This window comes from Myxine glutinosa, chromosome 4 (assembly GCF_964187855.1).
Source record: "Myxine glutinosa chromosome 4, kmMyxGlut1.1, whole genome shotgun sequence".
NCBI classification, from domain to species: domain Eukaryota; kingdom Metazoa; phylum Chordata; class Myxini; order Myxiniformes; family Myxinidae; genus Myxine; species Myxine glutinosa.
Window position 1 is genome coordinate 202,649,252 of NC_136264.1, and position 20,041 is coordinate 202,669,292.

Genomic DNA, 20,041 nt, shown 5'->3' on the forward strand with positions numbered 1-20,041 from the left:
TCAACAAAACCCATTAAATTTTGGACCAGTCTAAAGATCTTCAATGTGATGTCATTATAGTTAACTAGCAGAAGTGCCCGGCATTGCCGGGCGGGGGAGGGGAGGGGAACGGGGGGGAGGGGAGGAGAGGGGGGGGAGGGGAGAAGAGGGGGGAGGGGGAGGGGAGGAGAGGGGGGGAGTGGGAGAGGGAGGGGGAGGGGGAAAGGGAGGGGGGAAGGGGGAGGGGGAAGGGAGGGGGAAGGGGGGGAGAGGGGAGGGGGGATAGGGAGGGGGGAAGGGGAGAGGGTAGGGTGGAGGGGGAGGGGGGAGGGGAAGGGGTAGGGGAAAGGAAGGGGTAGGGGAAGGGAGGGGTAGGGGGAAAGGGAGGGGGAGGGGAGGGGAAAGGGAAGGGTAGGGGGGAAAGGGAGGGTGAGGGGAGGGGAAGGGGGGAGGGGAAGGGGTAGGGGGGAAAGGATGGGGTAGGGGGAAGGGAGGGGTAGGGGGGAAAGGGAGGGGGAGGGGAGGGGAAAGGGAAGGGTAGGGGGGAAAGGGAGGGGGAGGGGGGAAGGGGAGAGGGTAGGGTGGAAGGGGAAGGGAGGGGGAAGGGGAGGGGGGTAGGAGGAGGGGGGAAGGGGAGGGGGGAAGGGGAGGGGAGGGATATAGATGGTAACTGGCAATTGATCACATCCACAAATGATGTAATCCACACAATTTATGTACTTTACATAACGTTAATAGGAATACATGGCCGTGTAGATGGGAAATACAGTTTGTTTGAAATAAATCACAAATATCAGATGAAAGTTTTTAAAATTTAGAACTATTCTCACTCAGAGTTCAACATCACCGCAATAGTACGCGGTTGCTTCAACGTTTTCTGTGAATTATATGTCATCATTGCGAGATTTTTTTGGATTTTTTTTTTTTTGAAATGAGATTTTTATATTTTAAAAAACGGCAAAAAAGCATCAGAACAGCTGTGAAAAAGCATCAAAACAGCAGTGAAAAAGCATCAGAACAGCAGTGAAAAAGCATCAAAACAGCAATGTAAAAGCATTAAAACAGCAGTAAAAAGCATCAAAACAGCATTCGATATATTTTCACTTTTACGTTTTGGCTAACTCGCTCGCGAACCTGACGAAGATCCTGAGTGAGGATCGCTACGCTACGCTACGTTATGCTAACGCTACGTTAGCTAAGCGACGTTACGCTACATTCGCTACGTTATGGCTAAAAATATGGATCTAAAGATGAAAGAAAAAAAAACCTATGTGGTGTGAATGGCAATGTTCCTCACTGAAATGTGAAAAAACGCAATCGCTTTTCGCTCTGAATTACGTGCGAACGCATAACTGTGAGATTATGGCGGTAAGGAAGGAACATCACGTGATCGCTCTGATCGAATCAGCGCGCTGCTCTGCCACCGGCTCAGATTCCGTGTATAATATTCCTCGCTACGTTACGCTACATTCACTACGTTATGGCTAAAAAGATGGATCTAAAGATGAAAGAAAAAAAAACCTATGTGGTGTGAATGGCAATGTTCCTCGCTGAAATGTGAAAAAACGCAATCGCTTTTCGCTCTGAATTATGTGCGAACGCATAACTGTGAGATTATGGCGGCAAGGCTGGAACATCACGTAATTGCTCTGAGCGAATCAGCGCGCTGCTCTGCCACCGGCTCAGATTCCGTGTATAATATTCCTCGCTGAAATGCGCTGAGATAAATATGAATAAAAAATATGGATCTCGTCAAATATTTTTAGGTAGGCCATGTCCTTCCCAGGCTCAATGGCCATGTCTATGCCAAATATCAAGCACGTGAGCCTCTCCGTTTAGGAGTCTATCGGTAACATTACACACACACAAACTGTGTTTTATATATATATATTTGTCTTGTCATCCTCCTTTCGTATGCAGTACGTGGCTGGGGTGTGATCGGGCCGCTGATGCAGTTCCCTCTGTAGTTTAGAGCAGGAATTTTGTAATTTGTTTAGGGTGCCGGCGATAGCTCGCCTAGTCTTTCGTTAACATCCACCAACCAGTGTTACCACTACTTGGGAAATTTCCCAAGATCTTGGAAAATTTAAACCCATCTTGGGATGTAAAAGTTGCGCTGATGAATGTCTTCCTGCAATAAAGACACATCTTTTCCCATTGGTTGCAATGTCCAGCCATTCTGATAAATAGATTTCTTGAAATTTCAAATTATTGATTTAAGAAGCAACGTGTAATGATCCATATAAGGTTGGAAAATCTTGGAAAATTTCAGGTGCTCATCTTGGAATTTTTAAAGAGTAGTAACACTGCCACTAACTAATGAGGCATGATGAGGCACCAAGTTTAACGTCCATTGGAGGGTCAACGCACGTTGATGCCCCTCCGTGGCTGCGACACGATACAAGACAAGACAATTATTACAAAAGGTAAATTATGGTTAAACTGCCAAAATCTAGGCTCTCTGCTCACCTTCACTCTTTCATTCCCCTTTTCTCCCACCTCTGGAACAAACTCCCCCACTCCCTTCAATCCCACTCCTCCCTCCAGGTCTTTAAAACTGCTGTTCACCACCATCTCTTATCTTCCCCCATCCAAAACCTTGATCTTTTATACCCCCGCTAATTCACCCCAGAGTGCTTGCAGTGTTCATGTTTTATACCTCTCCCACCTCCCCCCAAGTCCTCCCGATCTCCCTGCTCTCAAATGTTGTGTTTGTGTCCTTCCCCCTCTCTCCCCATCTTGTCTGCCGCTCCCCTTGTTTTTTGTGTTTTGTGTGTCGGCTTGACTTTTTGTGTGATTAATGTCAGCTCTTTCACGAGCCTCGATCTTGTATACAAAAAAAAAGAAAAAAAAGAAAAAAAGAATTCAGACGTAGGTGTGCATACTTCTCGGCTATCCTGCCAGGCCTGTTTAATGTGGCATTTTCTAAATGACGTAATCTGCCCCAAAATGCTGGGTGTGCATGCACAGAAACCCCAGGAAGCTGAAGGGATTGTGGCGAAATAAAATGTATTATGTGTCGGGATAAGGATTGTTACTTGGAATGGCACACCAAGCTCCTGGAAGATACTTGGAAAAGTACCTGAGAGAAAGGGCTGTGCGCCTCTTAGTGCAGCGGCATAGCAAAAATTTAAGAAGAATTGTGCATTTTGTGATGGAAGCACCAAATTTGGCACAATGATAGAATGTTATATTTAGAACATTTTCAGATATGGAACCACTTTGAAATTCACCCAAGGTCGCCGCCATATTGGATTTCAAAATGGCGGCTTTAAAAATCTGTAACCCTTAGGGGGGGTGGCGGAAACAAATCCTACAGGCACAATTATTGCCCCATTCGCCCTATATCTTTTCTAACATCAGTAGACACATTACAGCGGCGATTCTGAGCTCAAGGGAACATCTAAGGGTCTGGGGAGTGAAAAATTTGAAAATTTCGGCCAAAAATACCCCTAAAAGAGGTCATTTGGTGTCAAATTTCAGGGGGGGTCGTGTATTGTCCTGTAGATAAAACATGCTGGTCCGTTGATTAACCCCTAATTAAACGACTTTTTTGTTTGTTTGCTCCATCCAGGTTTCAATCATGTCGAAGCAGTTCAAGTTAGTTCATGTTACCAAGCATGTAACTTCAACGCCAAAGACGCCACTGGACTGGGAACTCTGTGTTCTGTGTCAAGTTGATATAGGAGAGTCCCTACAGTGTCCTGCTGTCACGAAAAGAACTGATGCAGGTGCTGGATACAAGACACTTGAAGACAATCTATCAGCATTCAATAAACTAGGCAAGCTGCCACAAGACGTGGACTTGCAACGACTGGATGAAGGCCAAGGGATAGCTGCCACTCTAGCTGCCCACCAAGCCAAGTGGCACAAGTCATGCAGGGTGAAATATAACACTACCAAGCTACAGCGGGTACAGAAGAGAAGTCATCCAGAGGGAAGCCCTATCCCCAGTACAATCACAGATAAGTACAAGCTTACTAGGTCTCAGGCAGCTTGTGTTGATAGCATATGCGACAATTTGTGCTTCTTCTGCCAGCAAGAGCTTGGTTTGGAGTTTCATCAAGCAGCGGCATTGGAACTAGATAAACACGTTCGCAAGGCTGCAGAGTTTCTTCAGGATACCACTTTGTTAGCCCAACTGAGTGCTGGGGACATGGTCGCAAGAGAGGCCAAGTACCATAAGAAATGTTTGACATCCCTATACAACCGCGTGAGGGCAGCAAAAAAGCTTGCTGAGCAAAGCCAGAGCACGGTAGATGTCATTTCAGCAATAGTCCTTGCTGAACTGGTAACGTACATAGAGGAAACTGCTAAAGAAGAAGACACTGCTCCTGTATTCAAGATGGCAGACCTCACCAAGCTCTACACAATGAGAATGGAACAGTTCGGAGTTGTGCTGGAAACACGAGTCCATACAACCAGACTCAAGGAGCGTATCCTGGCACACTTCCCTGATCTGCAGGAGCACAGGCAGGGAAGAGATGTCCTGCTGGTGTTTCAGGAAGACATTGGCAGTGCATTAGCCAAGGCATGTCAACATGATATTGACAGTGATGTTGTGCACCTGGCACGAGCTGCAGGGATTATAAGGAAGGATATGTTCCAGTCATCTCAGCCTTTCAATGGGTCCTTCTCAAACAAATGTCAAGAAGAGTCTGTGCCACAACTGCTGCTGACAATGGTCTCCATGATTTTAGAGGGCGCAGGCATCAAAGATCAGGCATGTCAGTCATCGGCATCGGCGTCTGTGACAATAGCTCAACTTCTCAAATACAACAGTGTGAAGCATGAGAGGAGAGGTGCAGGCACAGACGTACGACACAGCATTAGTCAAGAGACTCCTTTGCCAATATATCTTGGCTTGATGCTTCAAGCCCATACGAGAAAGAGGGAACTGGTTCACACATTATCTGGACTAGGGATCAGCATTGCCTATGATAGAGTGCTACGGATCTCTGCAGAGCTGGGGAACGGGGTCTGTCAGCGCTTTCGGGCGGAGAAGGTGGTCTGTCCCCCAAAGCTCCGCGGTGGAGTGTTCACCACATCAGCTGTGGATAATATAGACCACAATCCCAGTTCCACGACAGCACACGACTCCTTCCACGGAACTGGTATTTCATTGATACAACATCCAGACTATGACAATCAAGGCACAGACCGAGGTATTGTCATCATCGGGGGTGTCTCAAATGTCAAGACTGTGGAGGACCTTCCACGGTATTACACAGATGTACAACCAGTTAGTTCACTTGCCAAAAGCCACCCTGTACCAGCTGGAACCCAGGCGTCGCTGCAGAGGAATCCTGCACAAGCTGAACTGGATAAAGAGAAGAGGTGGCTCCAGACTGTGAAGGATGCATGTGACAGTGGTGACACACAGAATCCAGGAAACATTTCTTGGGCTGCACATCACGCAGAGAACCAATCGGCCAAGGATACTAGTATCACAGTCACACCCACTGCCTTGCTTCCCCTCTTCCATGACCAAGCCCACTCAGTGCCAATGATCCGCCATGCCATGGATGTCGTGAAAGCAGCGATCAATGAGCTAAACCCTGGACAGATACCCGTCGTCACACTGGACCAACCACTTTATGCGATCGCCAAGCAGGTGCAATGGAACTGGCCAGACACACATGGTGAAGATCTCTTTGTGGTCATGCTGGGTGGTCTACACACAGAGATGGCAGCTTTGAAGACAGCAGGAGACTGGCTGCAAGACAGCGGTTGGACACAGGCATTGGTTCAGGCAGAGATAGCAACAGCTGGCACAGCAGACTCCTTCTTGCGTGCAGCTCACGTCAGCCGTACAAGACGCGCCCACCAAGTAACTGTTGCTGCCCTACACATACTGCAGCATCGTGCATATGACATATACAACGAAAGAGCAACTGCAAGAGATGAGGAACCATTGGAGTTCGAGGCATGGTGTGACCAGAGAGCAGCGGCATGTCCACAGTTTCAGTACTGGGCCACTGTACTTAACCTGGAGCTCTGTATACTCCTCTACATACGTTCACTGAGAGAGTCCAACTTCATGCTGTACATGGACACCCTACCAGAGCTAGCTGCATGGTTCGCTGCATTGGACCATATCCACTATGCTCGCTGGTTACCAGTCCACATCAGGGACATGGTTGGCATTGCAGAGAAACACCCAGATGTTGCTGCCAAGTTCCATGCGGGGCACTTCACATCCAAGAAGACTAGGCATGCTTCCTCCGCCATCTCCCTAGACCAGGCTCATGAACAAAACAATGCCACGGTCAAAGGCGATGGCGGGGCAGTGGGCCTAACTGAAAATCCAAGTGCCCTTCGACGGTGGATGGTGGCTGGCCCCGAAGTTGCTCGGGTCATCACAGAATTTGAGACCTCACAGCAACTGCGCCAAAGGGGAGAGCACACCCACCACCATGAGCAAACCGACAGTGTGCAGAAGAAGTTCGTCCAAGATGTCCGTGCACTGACAACAGTCATCGAAGAGATGGGCAGCCCCTTTGAAGAAGAAAGCACAGATTTGCTGGTCCTGGGCACACTGGAGATCTTGGGCCCAGCTGTTGTAGATACTGTGCGTACAGCTGTACAGATTGGGAGAGATCAGTTCCATTCATTTGAGAAGGAACGTCTGGCAGACAGATCCAAGCCACTCAATGATGTCATCAAACGCAACAAACTCCTGTTGTTTTCATCCATCAAGGTCAAAGCTGCCCAGAAGAGCAAACAACAAGTAGCCTCTGCAAAGAGTGATTCAGAGCTCTTCTCCAGACTATACATCGCATGCCAAACCAGAGATGGGGGTCTCGAGCAGTTCTTCAAACATGAGAACAGCGCACATCCGCCAGCACTCTCGCAAAATGGACAGCTCCGCTTTGGTTCCAAAGCTGACTTGTTGCAGCCCTTAGAACAGCTTGTCGAAACAAAGTCGGACCCACCACAAGTATCTTCTGTGATCCTCGATGGAGCTGTAATAGTTCAAATGCTGAGCCCAGGCCAGACCAAAACATTTCTTGACTATGCCACAAAAGTATTCGTTCCATACATTATGTCACAGCTTCAACATCGATCTCGTCTCGATCTAGTGTGGGACCGCTATGCAAAGTCAGGCAGCCTGAAGGCAACTGCAAGGACCAACAGAGGCAAGGGAATACGCAGACGTGTCACTGGCTCTGCCCTCCTACCAGGCAACTGGCACAGTTTCCTCCGTGTCGACGAGAACAAGGAGGAACTCTTCAGCTTTCTGTCTAAGCAGGTCACGGAGTCCATCGATGTGCCAGACAAACAGCTGATTGCTACTGACGGTGAACAGGTAATGTGCATGATGTATGTTAGTGTGTGTTAGTGAAAGTGTGTGTATGTGTCTGGGTGGTGAGAGTGGGTGCGTGCCTGCTTGTGTGTTTGAGAGTGTGTGTACAATCTTCTGTGGTTTCAGTACATATTATACAATGTATTATTGATTTATGCTGTTGTAGAGTAAATTCTTACCCACATATGTGTATTCTTTTCATATAATTTAATTTTGATTATATAATCCCGATTTGTATTATCTATTCGGAATAATATTTTGTATTGTATATATAATCTTTAGCTGTCCACGGTACACTCCCTCAAATTGTTAAGAAAGGCCTATTGGCCATAGTGTTCTTGAATTGCTTTTTTCTTTCCTGGCATCTTGGGGGAGTGTACATGAACAGGCTACTGTTATATGTGCAATGTCATATTGTATGATTTCATGTGTTTGATGCCAAGTAAATAACAATAATAATAATAATAATAATAATAATTGCCCTGTATTTATGTACTTGAAATAATGTACTGAAATAAATTAATAAATGTTATGCAGATTCATGTCAGGTTTTATTCGTGACCACCTACACCAAAGGAATTTACATCACGGTATTGTTCATGCTTACACCAACAGGTCATTGCTGTACCACCATGTGCAGACACAGCCGCTTTGGCCCCGTGCAATCACGAGGAAGCAGACACGCGCATGATGCTCCACGCAGCAGCTGCTATGAAATCTGGACACCGCAGAGTACTCATCCGCACCGTGGACACAGATGTGGTGGTTCTCGCTGTGTGGATGGCCCAGGAGCTTAATGAGGTAGTGGACGAACTCTGGTTAGCGCTTGGAACCGGAAAGAACTTCCGCTACATAGCAGCACATGAGCTGTCTGCTACCCTGGGACCAGACAAAGCCAAGGCACTGCCAATCTTCCATGCAATCACAGGGTGTGATACCGTCTCGAGCTTTGCAGGTCGTGGCAAGAAAACAGCATGGGCAGTATGGGAAACTTTTCCAGAAGTGACCAATGCATTCCTGGACCTGGCATCTGCACCAAGTGAGATCTCTGAGGATACACTGGCAACCCTGGAGAGATACGTAGTGCTTCTGTACGACCGCACATGCACATGTTCTGAGGTGAATCTGGCAAGAAAGAAACTCTTTGCAAAGAAATCTCGATCCATTGAAGCAATACCTCCAACACAGGCCGCCCTAGTACAACACGTGAAGAGAGCAACTTACCAGGGTGGACATTGTTGGGGACAGTCTCTTGTCCCACACTGCTATCTCCCATCACCATGCGACTGGGGGTGGGTGGACAATGACGGACAGTTCGATCCTCTGTGGACAACACTACCAGAAGCTGCCAAATCCTGCTATGAACTCATCTGTTGTGGGTGCGAAAACGGTTGCAGTGGGAGATGCAAGTGCAAGAAAGCGGCTCTGAAATGCACAGCACTGTGTGCCTGTGATGGTGACTGCTCACATTGAGTTGGAACTGTGACACTTGGCATGACTTGATGCAATACGCTCGCTAGTTCTCTTGCTGAACGTGTGTATACAATGTACGTAATATGGGATTATCAGTTGCTTATGTGCATTAAAACATATTTCAATACAACCATTCAATTCATTAACCTCAGAAATGTACATCTAGACACCAGAATCAAGTATCTAGCTGGCATAGAACCAGAGATATCGGTCAGCAGATTTTCGGAAGCCGCCATCTTGGAATCCAATATGGCGTCAGTAAATCAACTTCAAAGTAGAACCATTCAATTCCTTGACCTCAAGTTTGTACATCCAGACACTAAAATCAAGGCTGTAGCTGGTATAGAACCAGAAATATTTGTAATTAAAGATTTTTAAGCCGCCATTTTGAAATCCAATATGGCGGCCACATTGGGGTGAATTCCAAAGTGGTTCCATATCTGAAAATGTTCTCCATATAATATTCTATCATTCTGCCAAATTTGGTGCTTCCATCACAAAATGCACAATTGGTTTGCTATGCCGCTGCACTATCTGCACAACGAAAGACTTGGAGAACTTTCTCAACTCGCCAAACAGGAAACTGCTCGTACTGCAAACTCCCGATCATGTGGGTCGGTGGAAGTGTAGAGGAGGTAGGTGCGTTACACAAACCCCCAATGGATCGCTACCAGTGAATGTACTTGTGCATCTGGATTAGGTTCTCCTGAACACCAATGGGAAGGACATGTTTGGGGTCTGTGCATATACAGGATAAGTTTATTTACTATTAATTTTGTTGGGAGAGGGGGTGGGGGGGTCTACGGGAGCTTCGATGACTGTTATAAATATATTATTTGTTTGGTTGCACAGCTGCAAGAGAAATTATACTATATTTTTGCATCTATTGGTAAAAGGAGAAGTGTCCATCTGTGTGTTCATACTTCGTGTGTGTGTGTGTGTGCGTGTGTGTGTGTGTGTGTGTGTGTGTGTGTGTGTGTGTGCATGCGCACGCGCATGTTTTATATCCACTGCTGCCGCTCACTTGTACTATCAGGACATGTTACAAACCAGACTCATCTCATCCACAGATATTTCTCACATTACCGATATTTCCCTTCATCTGATTTGCATTCAGGAACAGAACAATTATGTTTTACCATCTCGAAATTGCCACTCTTTCATCAAAATGCTGAGAATTATGTTCAAAATACGATTTGAATCACAGATTTTGTGTTGGCAACGGCAGGTTAAACGTGCCGGCGAGTAGAACTGATTCCGTGTTCAGACACATACAGCGCATGTGCAAAAGGCCTCATTTAGCATTCATATTCATTTTGAAAGTTCTGTATTGCTGAAAGAACAGTTAGCTTATGACCCCTTCTGAACGACAGTGTGCTTAATATTGCAGCGTCACCCACTGATCTGACCCCAAACACCTGTAGGGTCAGATCAAAGATTGTAATGGTAACTCTTGCCATGACCATAAAGTTCTGCAGTGAGCATACTATTGATGAACCATCGTGCCACTGGTTTTTAAAAGAAGCGTTTTCGAACTTTGCATATTCAAATTACATGCTGTTTATGTTAAGTGTTAGACCATGATACCGACTGACAGGTATCACTTTCGATTTCTCTGTTATTCCCATGCTGACCTGCTGCAGAAGGTGTCGAGCCTCAGTCGTGATCCAACTTGGATAGCTCGGAGTCTCTGTGCGAATTGATTCAAATAGCTCTTCTTCTTCCTCCCCCCGAAATGGAGATTGTCCAATCAACATCTCATACAGCAGAACCCCAAAGGACCACCAGTCTACCGCCACTCCATATCGCTGGCCCTGCAAGATCTGTCGGGACAGGCATTGTAATAGTCAGTCTGACTTGGAAAAACCACCGCAGACAATGTTCGGATGTTACGAATGTTGTATTGAGGAACAGGAGTTTCTGCTGGACCAAATCAGGGATCTAGAACAGAGAACATTTATTAAGGAAAAAAAGAATTCACATCCAACGATAAAAAATTGTCATGTGGACAAAGGCTTAGGTCAAATATTTTGACCACAGAATTGTCTTCAACTGGGATCTGCAGGAAGATATTCAATACCAAGTGTGGTTCCAGTTAAAGACCATCCTGTGATCAAAAAATCCGACTTTAACCATTTTCTCTGCAAACAAAATATTGATTGAGTGTACCTGCTGTTTCATATATATATATATATATATATATATTGTTGCGGTCCGCGGATTAGGATGTTATTTTTACCGAGCGGAGGTATAACCGCGGCCGAACTGTTCTTCCCCGATTCACCCGATTTACCCAAACGTTGGCCGTATCGCGCCACAGCTACTCAATCTGGAAAACTCTAAAGCGACCGAATGCAAAGAGGAAGAAGACGAAGAAGACGTACAGAAGAGTAACTGGATTTATTACTATTTACACACATAAGCAAAAAGAGCAGTCACGATTATTTACAGGGGACATGAGACGCAGGTGACACAGTGAATTCCTTATACAAGCTTAATTACCTACCCAGGACAGAACAAACAAAGACGACTCACACGGGGAATTGCAGAGTGGATTGGCTGGAAGGAGGTGTGTGGCTGGAGGGGGAGGACGGCACGGAGCTGGCTGGAGCTTGATTCCGCACGGGACGTCGGGCTGGACCTCGACGGCCGCTGATGCCACCGATCCTGTCGTGTGCGCGGGATCACGGGTCGGATCACGGGTCGGATCACGGGTCGGATCACGGTCGGAGCCGACGCGCTGGTGGGGGGTCTGGCATGACGGGTTCTCTCCTCTCTCTTTCTTAGTCCAACCACTCTTTCTCCAACGCAACCACTCAACGCAACCACTGACCACCCCTGACGACCAACTCAGCTCTTGTCATGGACCTCTCTTTTCAGACTCATCTCCTTGTCTCTGTAAAAGCGCATCTGCCTTGGGGAACGCCCCCCGGCGGGTTATATAGGCCCCGCCCCTCAACCTTTGCGAACCTCCCCCAAACGCTCTTCCTCCGCCCTCTCAAACCAAACCCCTCGTGCTCGGTTGGTTGTTCGGGGCTGGCTCACTCCTCCCCTCTATGACGAGGTGGAGACACGCCCTTCTTTCCCAACCCTGCCTCGTGGCCAATGGTGGTTGAAGAAAACCGCCCAAAATGCAGTTGGCCATTGAAATGAAATGAAAGGGGATCTACTCTTATTTCACTTGGTGCAATGGAGTATTTAAATTAATGGGAGACACGGCCTTACCCTAAGACACATAATAAGATATAAGCTACTGAACAAGGGTTTTATTGGGTCCTGCAATGTGGTGTTTATGGAATAACTACCGAGACCCCCTTTTTATCTTTACACTACGGAGGTATTTACAAGGAATCATTACATTTTACAGAGGGTGATATTTACAACAATTTACTATACAATAAAATTAAAAAAACCATTCTCATATCCACAACAATATATATATATATATATATATATATAAATATATATATATATATATATATATATATATATATATATATATATATATATATATATATATATATATATATAATATACACACACACTACATGACCAAAAGCATGTGGACACCCGAACATCTCATTCCAAAATCATGGGCATTAATATGGAGTTGGTCCCCCCCTTTGCTGCTGTAACAGCCTCCACTCTTCTGTGAAGGCTTTCCACTAGATGTTGGAACATTGCTGTGGGGCTTTGCTTCCATTCAGCCACAAGAGCATTCGTGAGGTCGGGCACTGATGTTAGGTGATTAGGCCTGGCTCACTGTCGGCGTTCCAATTCATCCCAAAGGTGTTCAATGGGGTTGAGGTCAGGGCTCTGTACAGGCCAGTCAAGTTCTTCCACACCGATCACGACAAATCATTTCTGTATGGACCTCGCTTTGTGCACAGGGCCGTTGTCATGCTGAAACAGAAAAGGGCCTTTCCCAAACTGTTGCAACAAAGTTGGAAGCACACAATCTTCTAGAATGTAATTGTATGCTGTGGCATTAAGATTTCCGTTCACTGGAACTAAGGGGCCTAGCCTGAACCATGACAAACAGCCCCAGACCATTATTCCTCCTCCACCAAACTTTACAGTTGGCACTATGCATTTGGGTAGGTGGCGTTCTCCTGGCATCTTCCAAACCCAGATTAATCCATCGGACTGTCGGATGGTGAAGCGTGATTCATCACTCCAGAGAACGCATTTCCACTGCACCAGAGTCCAATGGCGGCGAGCTTTACACCACTCCAGCCAACTCTTGGCATTGCGCATGGTGATGTTAGGCTTGTGTGCGGCTGCTCAGCCTTGGAAACCCATTTCATGAAGCTTCCGATGAACAGTTGTTGTGCTGACGTTGCTTCCAGAGGCAGTTTGGAACTCGGTAGTGAATGTTGCAACTGAGGACAGACGATTCTTATGTGCTAAGCACTTCAGCAATCGGAGGTCCCATTCTGTGAGCTTGTGTGGCCTACCACTTTGCGACTGAGCTGTTGTTGCTCCTAGATGTTTCCATTTCACAATAACAGCACTTACAGTTGACCGGGGCAGCTCTAGCAGGGCAGACATTTGATGAACTGACTTGTTCACGCCTTCATCACCTCCCGTCTGGACTACTGCAATAGCCTCCTCTATGGTTCACCCTCAAAAATCACCAATAAACTCCAATACATTCAGAACTCCGCTGCCCGTCTACTCACTCATTCCCGGACCCGTGACCACATCACCCCCGTCCTTTACAAGCTTCACTGGCTCCCCATCCCCCAGAGAATCCAGTACAAAATCCTCCTCTTGACATACAAAGCCCTCCATAACCTGGCCCCATCCTACCTGGCTGACCTCCTCTCCAGACACACTCCCACCCGCAACCTCCGCTCTGCTGGTACCAACCTCCTGACCCCCTCCATCCGGACCAAATTCAGATCCTGGGGGGACAGGGCCTTCTCCATCGCTGCTCCCACCCTCTGGAACTCACTACCTCACACCATCAGAGACTCCTCCTCACTCACCACATTCAAAACATCACTAAAGACCCACCTGTTCAACGCTGCATTCAACATTCAACCCACAGCATTTAACCCCTGACTATCTCTTCTCCTTCTCCCTCCTTTTGCTTTAAATATTTCCCTATTGATTCTTGTCTTGTCTTTTTGATTCTTGTCTTATATATATGCCGTATATCGCTGCTGTTTGTTTTCTTGATTCTTGTCTTTTTGCAATTGTTGTTTTCATGTATTGTTATGCATTATGTTTTCCACTCTGTCAAAGCGCCTTTGGGCTTCTGGAAAAGCGCTATACAAAATAAATGAATTATTATTATTATTATTGTTGGAAAGGTGGCATCCTATGACGGTGCCACGTTGAAAGTCACTGAGCTCTTCAGTATGGCCCATTCTACTGCCAATGTTTGTCTATGGAGATTGCATGGCTGTGTGCTTGATTATATATACCTGTCAGTAATGGGTGGCTGAAATAGCCGAATCCACTAATTAGAAGGGGTGTCCGCATACTTTTGGTCATGTAGTGTATATACTAGGAAGAGCACCCATCTCAAGTGACAGAGAAAGACAACAAAAGTATCCCCCTCCTCTCTCTGTCCCTTTCTCTCCCTCCGCCTCCTATCTCTCTATCTCTCTCTCTCTATATATATATATGTATATATATGTATATATATATCTCTCTCTCTCTCTCCTGTCCCTTACCCACTCCCCTCTCTCTACCACTCCCCTCTCTCTACCACTCCCCTGTCTCTGCTGCTCCCCTGTCTCTCCTACTCCCTCTCTCCCCTCTACCTGTCTTTCCTACACTCATGTATATATATATATATATATATATATATATATATATATATATATATTATATATATATTATATATATATATATATACAAATAGTAGTAAACAAAACCCATCACATATGACAACTTGGAACAGTTTATTCGACGGTGCAGCCTCATGAGCGTGCCAAAGTATGAAGCCTCGGCCTAATGTCAGGTGTGCTCATATCTTTTTCTATTCATGAGATATCCTACAGATGCTAATGAACACTCGATTTACTCTGTGAGTGTTGCACATCATGTGCATTGAATTTCACCTCCGTATGCATTGTATTTATTGTTATTGAAAAAAAAACTTTTCTGTACACTGCCCTTGAGGCTCTGTTTGCAAGCCACCGTCTACAATCCCAATAGAAGAGTCTACAATCCCATTACTCTTTTATGGAAAATGTTTTTCGATTTTGTTTTATCCTCAAAAATAGACCGTAATGAACACACATTCGTGTTAAAAGATTTGCATTTAAAACCTACCCTTATGAAGGGGGACAGATAGTCCAGGAGCCAGTTTTCAAGAGAGGCCTAGAAAATGAGTTTCGTGCAACACCCACTACACAGTTGGTTTGTCATTTCAGGGTGCTTGGGATACATCTGGAGAACAAATCCAGCCCTGATGTGCAGTAAAATCGTGGCAGCAACAATAAACGGCAGCCACTTTTCTATTAAGGGGTAGCGTAAAGCTGGAAATTGACGATTTTTTTTTTGTATTTTTGTTTTTTCAGTTCTTCCAATAGGGATTCTTCAACATTATAATTAAAAGGATAGTGGGAAGTATGAGGGGATTTTCGTTATGCTGTTCAAGTTTGATTTAAAAAAATTTTTTATCATTATACCTTGTATTATACGTAAAACACACAAAATCGCTGAAATATGTAGTTTTTGCTTTTCGGCTGTAATTATGCAACATCATCTTTATGTTGTTCAAATACGGTTATGGTTGTAATATGATATATCTTTATGATCTTTTCAAGAAACAAAATTGGACAATCCTGAAGTAAAGTCAGAAAAATATAGATTGCATTTCCCCTTAAATCATCAACCCCACTCCTGTTATGACCAAAAGTCCACAAGTAATCTCAGCAAAAATATCTCACCAGGTCAAATCTGGCTGCGCATCATAACCATAGTCATTCACTGAACATAACAATGTTAACATATAACTGTTATTTGTTGTATTATTAAAATAAACACATATTTTGCTACTGAATCATCCTCTAAGTGGTATAAAATCACCAAAATGTCATCATTAATCTTCCTCATCATCATCTTCTGAGTCGCTTGTGGAAGGTTCTTTGTTTGGGTTTTTGCATTGTTCACCTCCCATGCAGGTGCAGGCTTCTGTGCATGGCATGTTATTGTTCTTGCAGGCACATGCGTGGCTGCGTTGACATGCAGACACTTTACACTTGCACGTGGTCAGCTCAACTAGTCCAACTGGAGCAGGGTCTTTGGTCATGTGGGTGGGCTGGAGAGTTCCATCTTCGATGTTCCATCCATTACCATCTGGCTTTGGTAGTGCTTGGTTGGGGAGCAATGACTTCTTCCAGATGAATGACTGATAGCTCGATAAATGTGTTGCCTCATAGTCAGATGTTGGTGGTCGGCATTCACTCTTCTGCCTTTTCTGGCAGAACATCCAATATCTGATTTCGTCCGCCGTGTCCCCTGCTGCCTGAGCTGTTGTGTACAGGGAGCATATGAACCGTTCACAAGCACGGACAGTATCCTCTGTCGGTGGGATAATATCTCCCAGTTGTGACACTTTCTGTTGGTGGTCTTTACCATCCTGAAGTTTCCTCAAAGCTGTCTTCTTACCAATTCCACTGGAGGCACTCGTCGTGTCACTTCCTGTTAGTGCATGCAATGATGGGAGTGCTTTGCAGACTTCTGGACCAATGGCCAAGACTATTTCGTGGATTGGTACGTGTCGTAACTTTTGCTTTATTCCAGTACGAAACCAAAGTTTTTGGCATCTCATGCATATGACTGTGTACATGTGTATGCATATGACTGCAACGTCAGTATCTGGTGATTGCCCGATCACCTGTGGGTTGTAGCGGTTCCCGCTGAAGGTACACAATCGCCTTGCACCTGCCAGGACGTGGCCAGGGCGCGATCGCCATGCCGGGCTCGTCCGGACGGGCCCAGACGCTCCTCTCCTGGGCATGCCCGGACTCGCTGTTCCCGGGCATGCCCGAACCTCCCGGGCACGCCAGGTCTCGCCTTTCCAGGGCTCGCCCAGAGCGCCCGGGCATGCCCAGCCTCGACTTGCCAGGCCGCGTCCAGGACGCCCGGGCATGTCCAGACTCGCCTTTCCAGGACTCGCCCTTGACACCCGGGCATGCCCGGTCTCGGTTTTCCCGGGCAAACGCCCCGGCATAAATGTGTATATATATTGCTGCCCGAAAAACGGGCTTGTCAGAATACCTGAGCTGTTTTGTTTCAATAAAGCAACTCGGACGAATTCCGTCTTTGGTCGCGTCAATTCTTTCGACTCGCGTTGGAGCGCAGCTCCTTCAGGGTGGTCATATGACGCATTGTGAGCATGCAGAAGATGTCTCATACTCATGAATGAAACTTTCACAACAAAATTGGATGTATCTTGCCTGTTGGGGCTAAGAGAAAAAATAAATAAATGAAATCCGTCAAAATCTCAGATTTACGCCTCGGACACCATCCCCCTCATAGAAAAGTGGCTGCCATTTATTGTTGCTGCCACAATTCAACTGCACATCAGGGCTGGATTTGTTATATAGATGTTCCCCAATCACCTGGAAGTGACAAACCAACTGTGTAGTGGGTGTTGCACGAAACCATTTTGAGCAGATTCTGGCTCCTGGACTAAAACATCTGTACACACGTACACGTACACGCACACACACACACACACACACACACACACACACACACACACACACACACACACACACAGACTATTTTATATGGTAGATATGTATATATTTCCCAACTACACCCAATTTTACTCTGATACGTAGAACAGTCAAGATGGCAGGTGCCATGGCCAAGACAAGGCTCACCTCAGGTGCAATGTAGTCTGGTGTTCCACAAAACGTGCTGGTGTTTGCTTCTTCCCCAACGTTCTCTTTGCACATTCCAAAATCTGCAATCTTGACGTGTCCATCACCATCCAGTAAGACGTTGTCCAGCTTCAGGTCCCTGGCAGAGTCCGGATGGATGCATTTAATCACAAAACTGTGTCTGCATGATGTTTATTCGTGGAGGGCATGTCCAAGTGAGACATGCGGACATCAACGTGATGGACACGTACCTGTACACAATGCGTCGCGTATGCAAAAACTGCAACCCACTCACGATCTCTGCCCCGTAGAACCTGCGGAGTAGGTTTTGCAGGTGAACCTGTATAATTCGAATTACTTTGCTTTACTTCAGATAGCAAAGTGTCCTTTGTCAGAAATGTTTGTCCTCACATGGTTCTCTCAGGATCAAATCGACCTTTATTTTGGATGTGGAACATGAGGTCACCTCCGGTTAGAAATTCCATCACAAACAGGAGGTGCTCCTGTGGAAGCAACCACTCAACAATTTACATCAATTCACTCCATTGCTTATCGGCCAAATTCATAGAACACGATACCCCACGCAGTGTTTATGTATATGGCTCAGTATTAATAAAATAATGATTTTTAAAATCCCAAAGGTTAGCATTATTGGTAGCATTCTTATACACCACCCTATCTAACCTGTCCAAGAACTGCTAAATGGAGGGATTTAGGAAGTGATAAGAAGGTGATTTGTGTTATACAATGTTCAAACAATAACACTCAATTGAAATATTTAAATAACAATTGTAAAAGTCGTATAAATAAATTAATTCTGGAATTTACCGCCGTTGATGCAGCATCTTTTACACCACCCTATCCAACACGGTACATTCGTTTTTCATCCTTGTTGTTTGTGTCCTTTAGGACATCCTTAAAAACAATAGGTTTCCTGTTTGGAATGATAAAAAAATAATTTGTGTCCTTTATGATGTTCTTCCTCGATCAAAAACGGACGAACATGAACAACTTGTGTAACACCGAAACATTGTGAAACATTGTGAAAAACAATTGTGAATTGCGAAACATTGTGAAAAACAATTGTTTTTCAGAATCATTGGAATCTCCCGCGATGACGCTAACTCCAAGGGCCTTTCACTCACTCACCGCAGGCAGGTCGGTGGTCTTTCCGTCTTCTACCGACTCCTCTCTGACCTTGCCCCCCCCCCCCCCCCAGCTCTCTCTGGGCTCTGTCCCCCAAATATTCCTACAGGTCGCACAAGATCTGCCTGCAACCCTCTTATGGTTAAACTGCCAAAATCTAGGCTCTCTGCTCACCTTCACTCTTTCATTCCCCTTTTCTCCCGTCTCTGGAACAAACTCCCTCACTCTCTTCAATCCCACTCCACCCTCCAGGTCTTTAAAACAGCTGTTCACAACCATCTCTTATCTTCCCCCATCCAAAACCTTGATCTTTTCTACCCCCGCTAATTTCACCCCAAATCCTACACTTTTTTGAAATACCAACTTCTGTCCTGGAAGTCCTTGGTCTCCTTGTGTTTTATACCTCTCCCCCACCCCCTTCCCATGCCTCCTCCCCCCAGGCCCTCTCCCTCCCACGCTTCTCCCTGCTTTCAGGTGTTGTGTTTGTGTGCTTCCCCTCCTCTCCCCATCTTGTCTTCCGCTCCCTCTTTTTGTATGTTTTGTTTGTCTGGTTGATTTGTTTGTGAAATAAATGTTAGCTCTTTCACGAGCCTCGATTCAGTATACAAAATAAATAAATACAAAAAAAAAAAACCGCTTTTTGCTTGGCGTGCTTGCGTGATTGAAATCATGAACACATTTACGTTCTCATCCACTGTTCTGCTCACCTCAAACTGGTATCACCTGGTCACTCTGGAAGATCTGATACCAGGGGTTCTTTTGGCTTCACTAACATTTCCTCCAACGACTATTTATTTTTTAAACAACCCATGATGATTCTCACAACACAGACAAAGACCACACCGAACACCCCCGAACTGAAGTGGTTTGATCTGACTGAACAATACAATCGACAATGACGTTCGATTCCAATGGGATTCCCGAGTGTTGCTTTAGGATTGGCAGGTGCACAGGTAAAGTTGCCTCCAGTAAAATAATGTTATTTTAATAATAATAATAATGATTGTAATGATAACAAAAAGGTGCAGTTATTTTAATAATTGTGTTTGTCATAATCACCTTGGTTTGGAATGTACCAAAGAGATGGGTGAGGAAGGGGTGCTCCCAGGCAAGGGCCAACACCCGTTTCTCCACCAGGGTGCATTCCAGATCATCAGCCATGAGCACCACGTCCTTTTTGAGGGCTTTGATGGCGACCAAGAGCCCTCGGCCTTTCATTTCAGCCAAGAATACCTGCAGGGGTGGTGGCAATAATAACGATTGGCGCAACTGGTACCATCTCCAG

At 45.7% G+C, this 20,041-nt stretch overlaps 2 protein-coding genes across 2 annotated transcripts in view; one reads left to right on the forward strand and one right to left on the reverse strand.

Moving 5' to 3' along the window:
* Positions 1 to 20,041, reverse strand: part of LOC137426016 (protein kinase C delta type-like) — a 70,829-nt gene that overhangs the window by 12,715 nt on the left and 38,073 nt on the right. The window contains exons 12-16 of the mRNA XM_078775353.1: positions 19,816 to 19,989; positions 18,022 to 18,113; positions 17,862 to 17,924; positions 17,611 to 17,749; positions 10,393 to 10,581 (exon numbers count right to left, since the gene is read on the reverse strand). Of these exons, the coding sequence (XP_078631479.1) occupies positions 10,393 to 10,581; positions 17,611 to 17,749; positions 17,862 to 17,924; positions 18,022 to 18,113; positions 19,816 to 19,989 (657 nt within the window). The remainder of the gene's footprint in view (positions 1 to 10,392; positions 10,582 to 17,610; positions 17,750 to 17,861; positions 17,925 to 18,021; positions 18,114 to 19,815; positions 19,990 to 20,041) is intronic.
* LOC144891492 (uncharacterized) lies at positions 7,025 to 8,868 on the forward strand. Its single transcript, XM_078775115.1, has 2 exons — positions 7,025 to 7,288; positions 7,901 to 8,868. The coding sequence occupies exons 1-2, from the start codon at positions 7,025 to 7,027 to the stop codon at positions 8,756 to 8,758; spliced, it is 1,122 nt and encodes a 373-aa protein (XP_078631241.1). The 3' UTR covers positions 8,759 to 8,868.

Excerpts from the sequence above, each read along its gene's own strand:
- LOC144891492 (XM_078775115.1), top strand. The coding sequence starts at position 7,025 with ATGTCACAGCTTCAACATCGATCTCGTCTCGATCTAGTGTGGGACCGC. Across the intron at positions 7,289-7,900 it reads TTGCTACTGACGGTGAACAG|GTCATTGCTGTACCACCATG; the intron begins GTAATGTGCATG and ends TTACACCAACAG.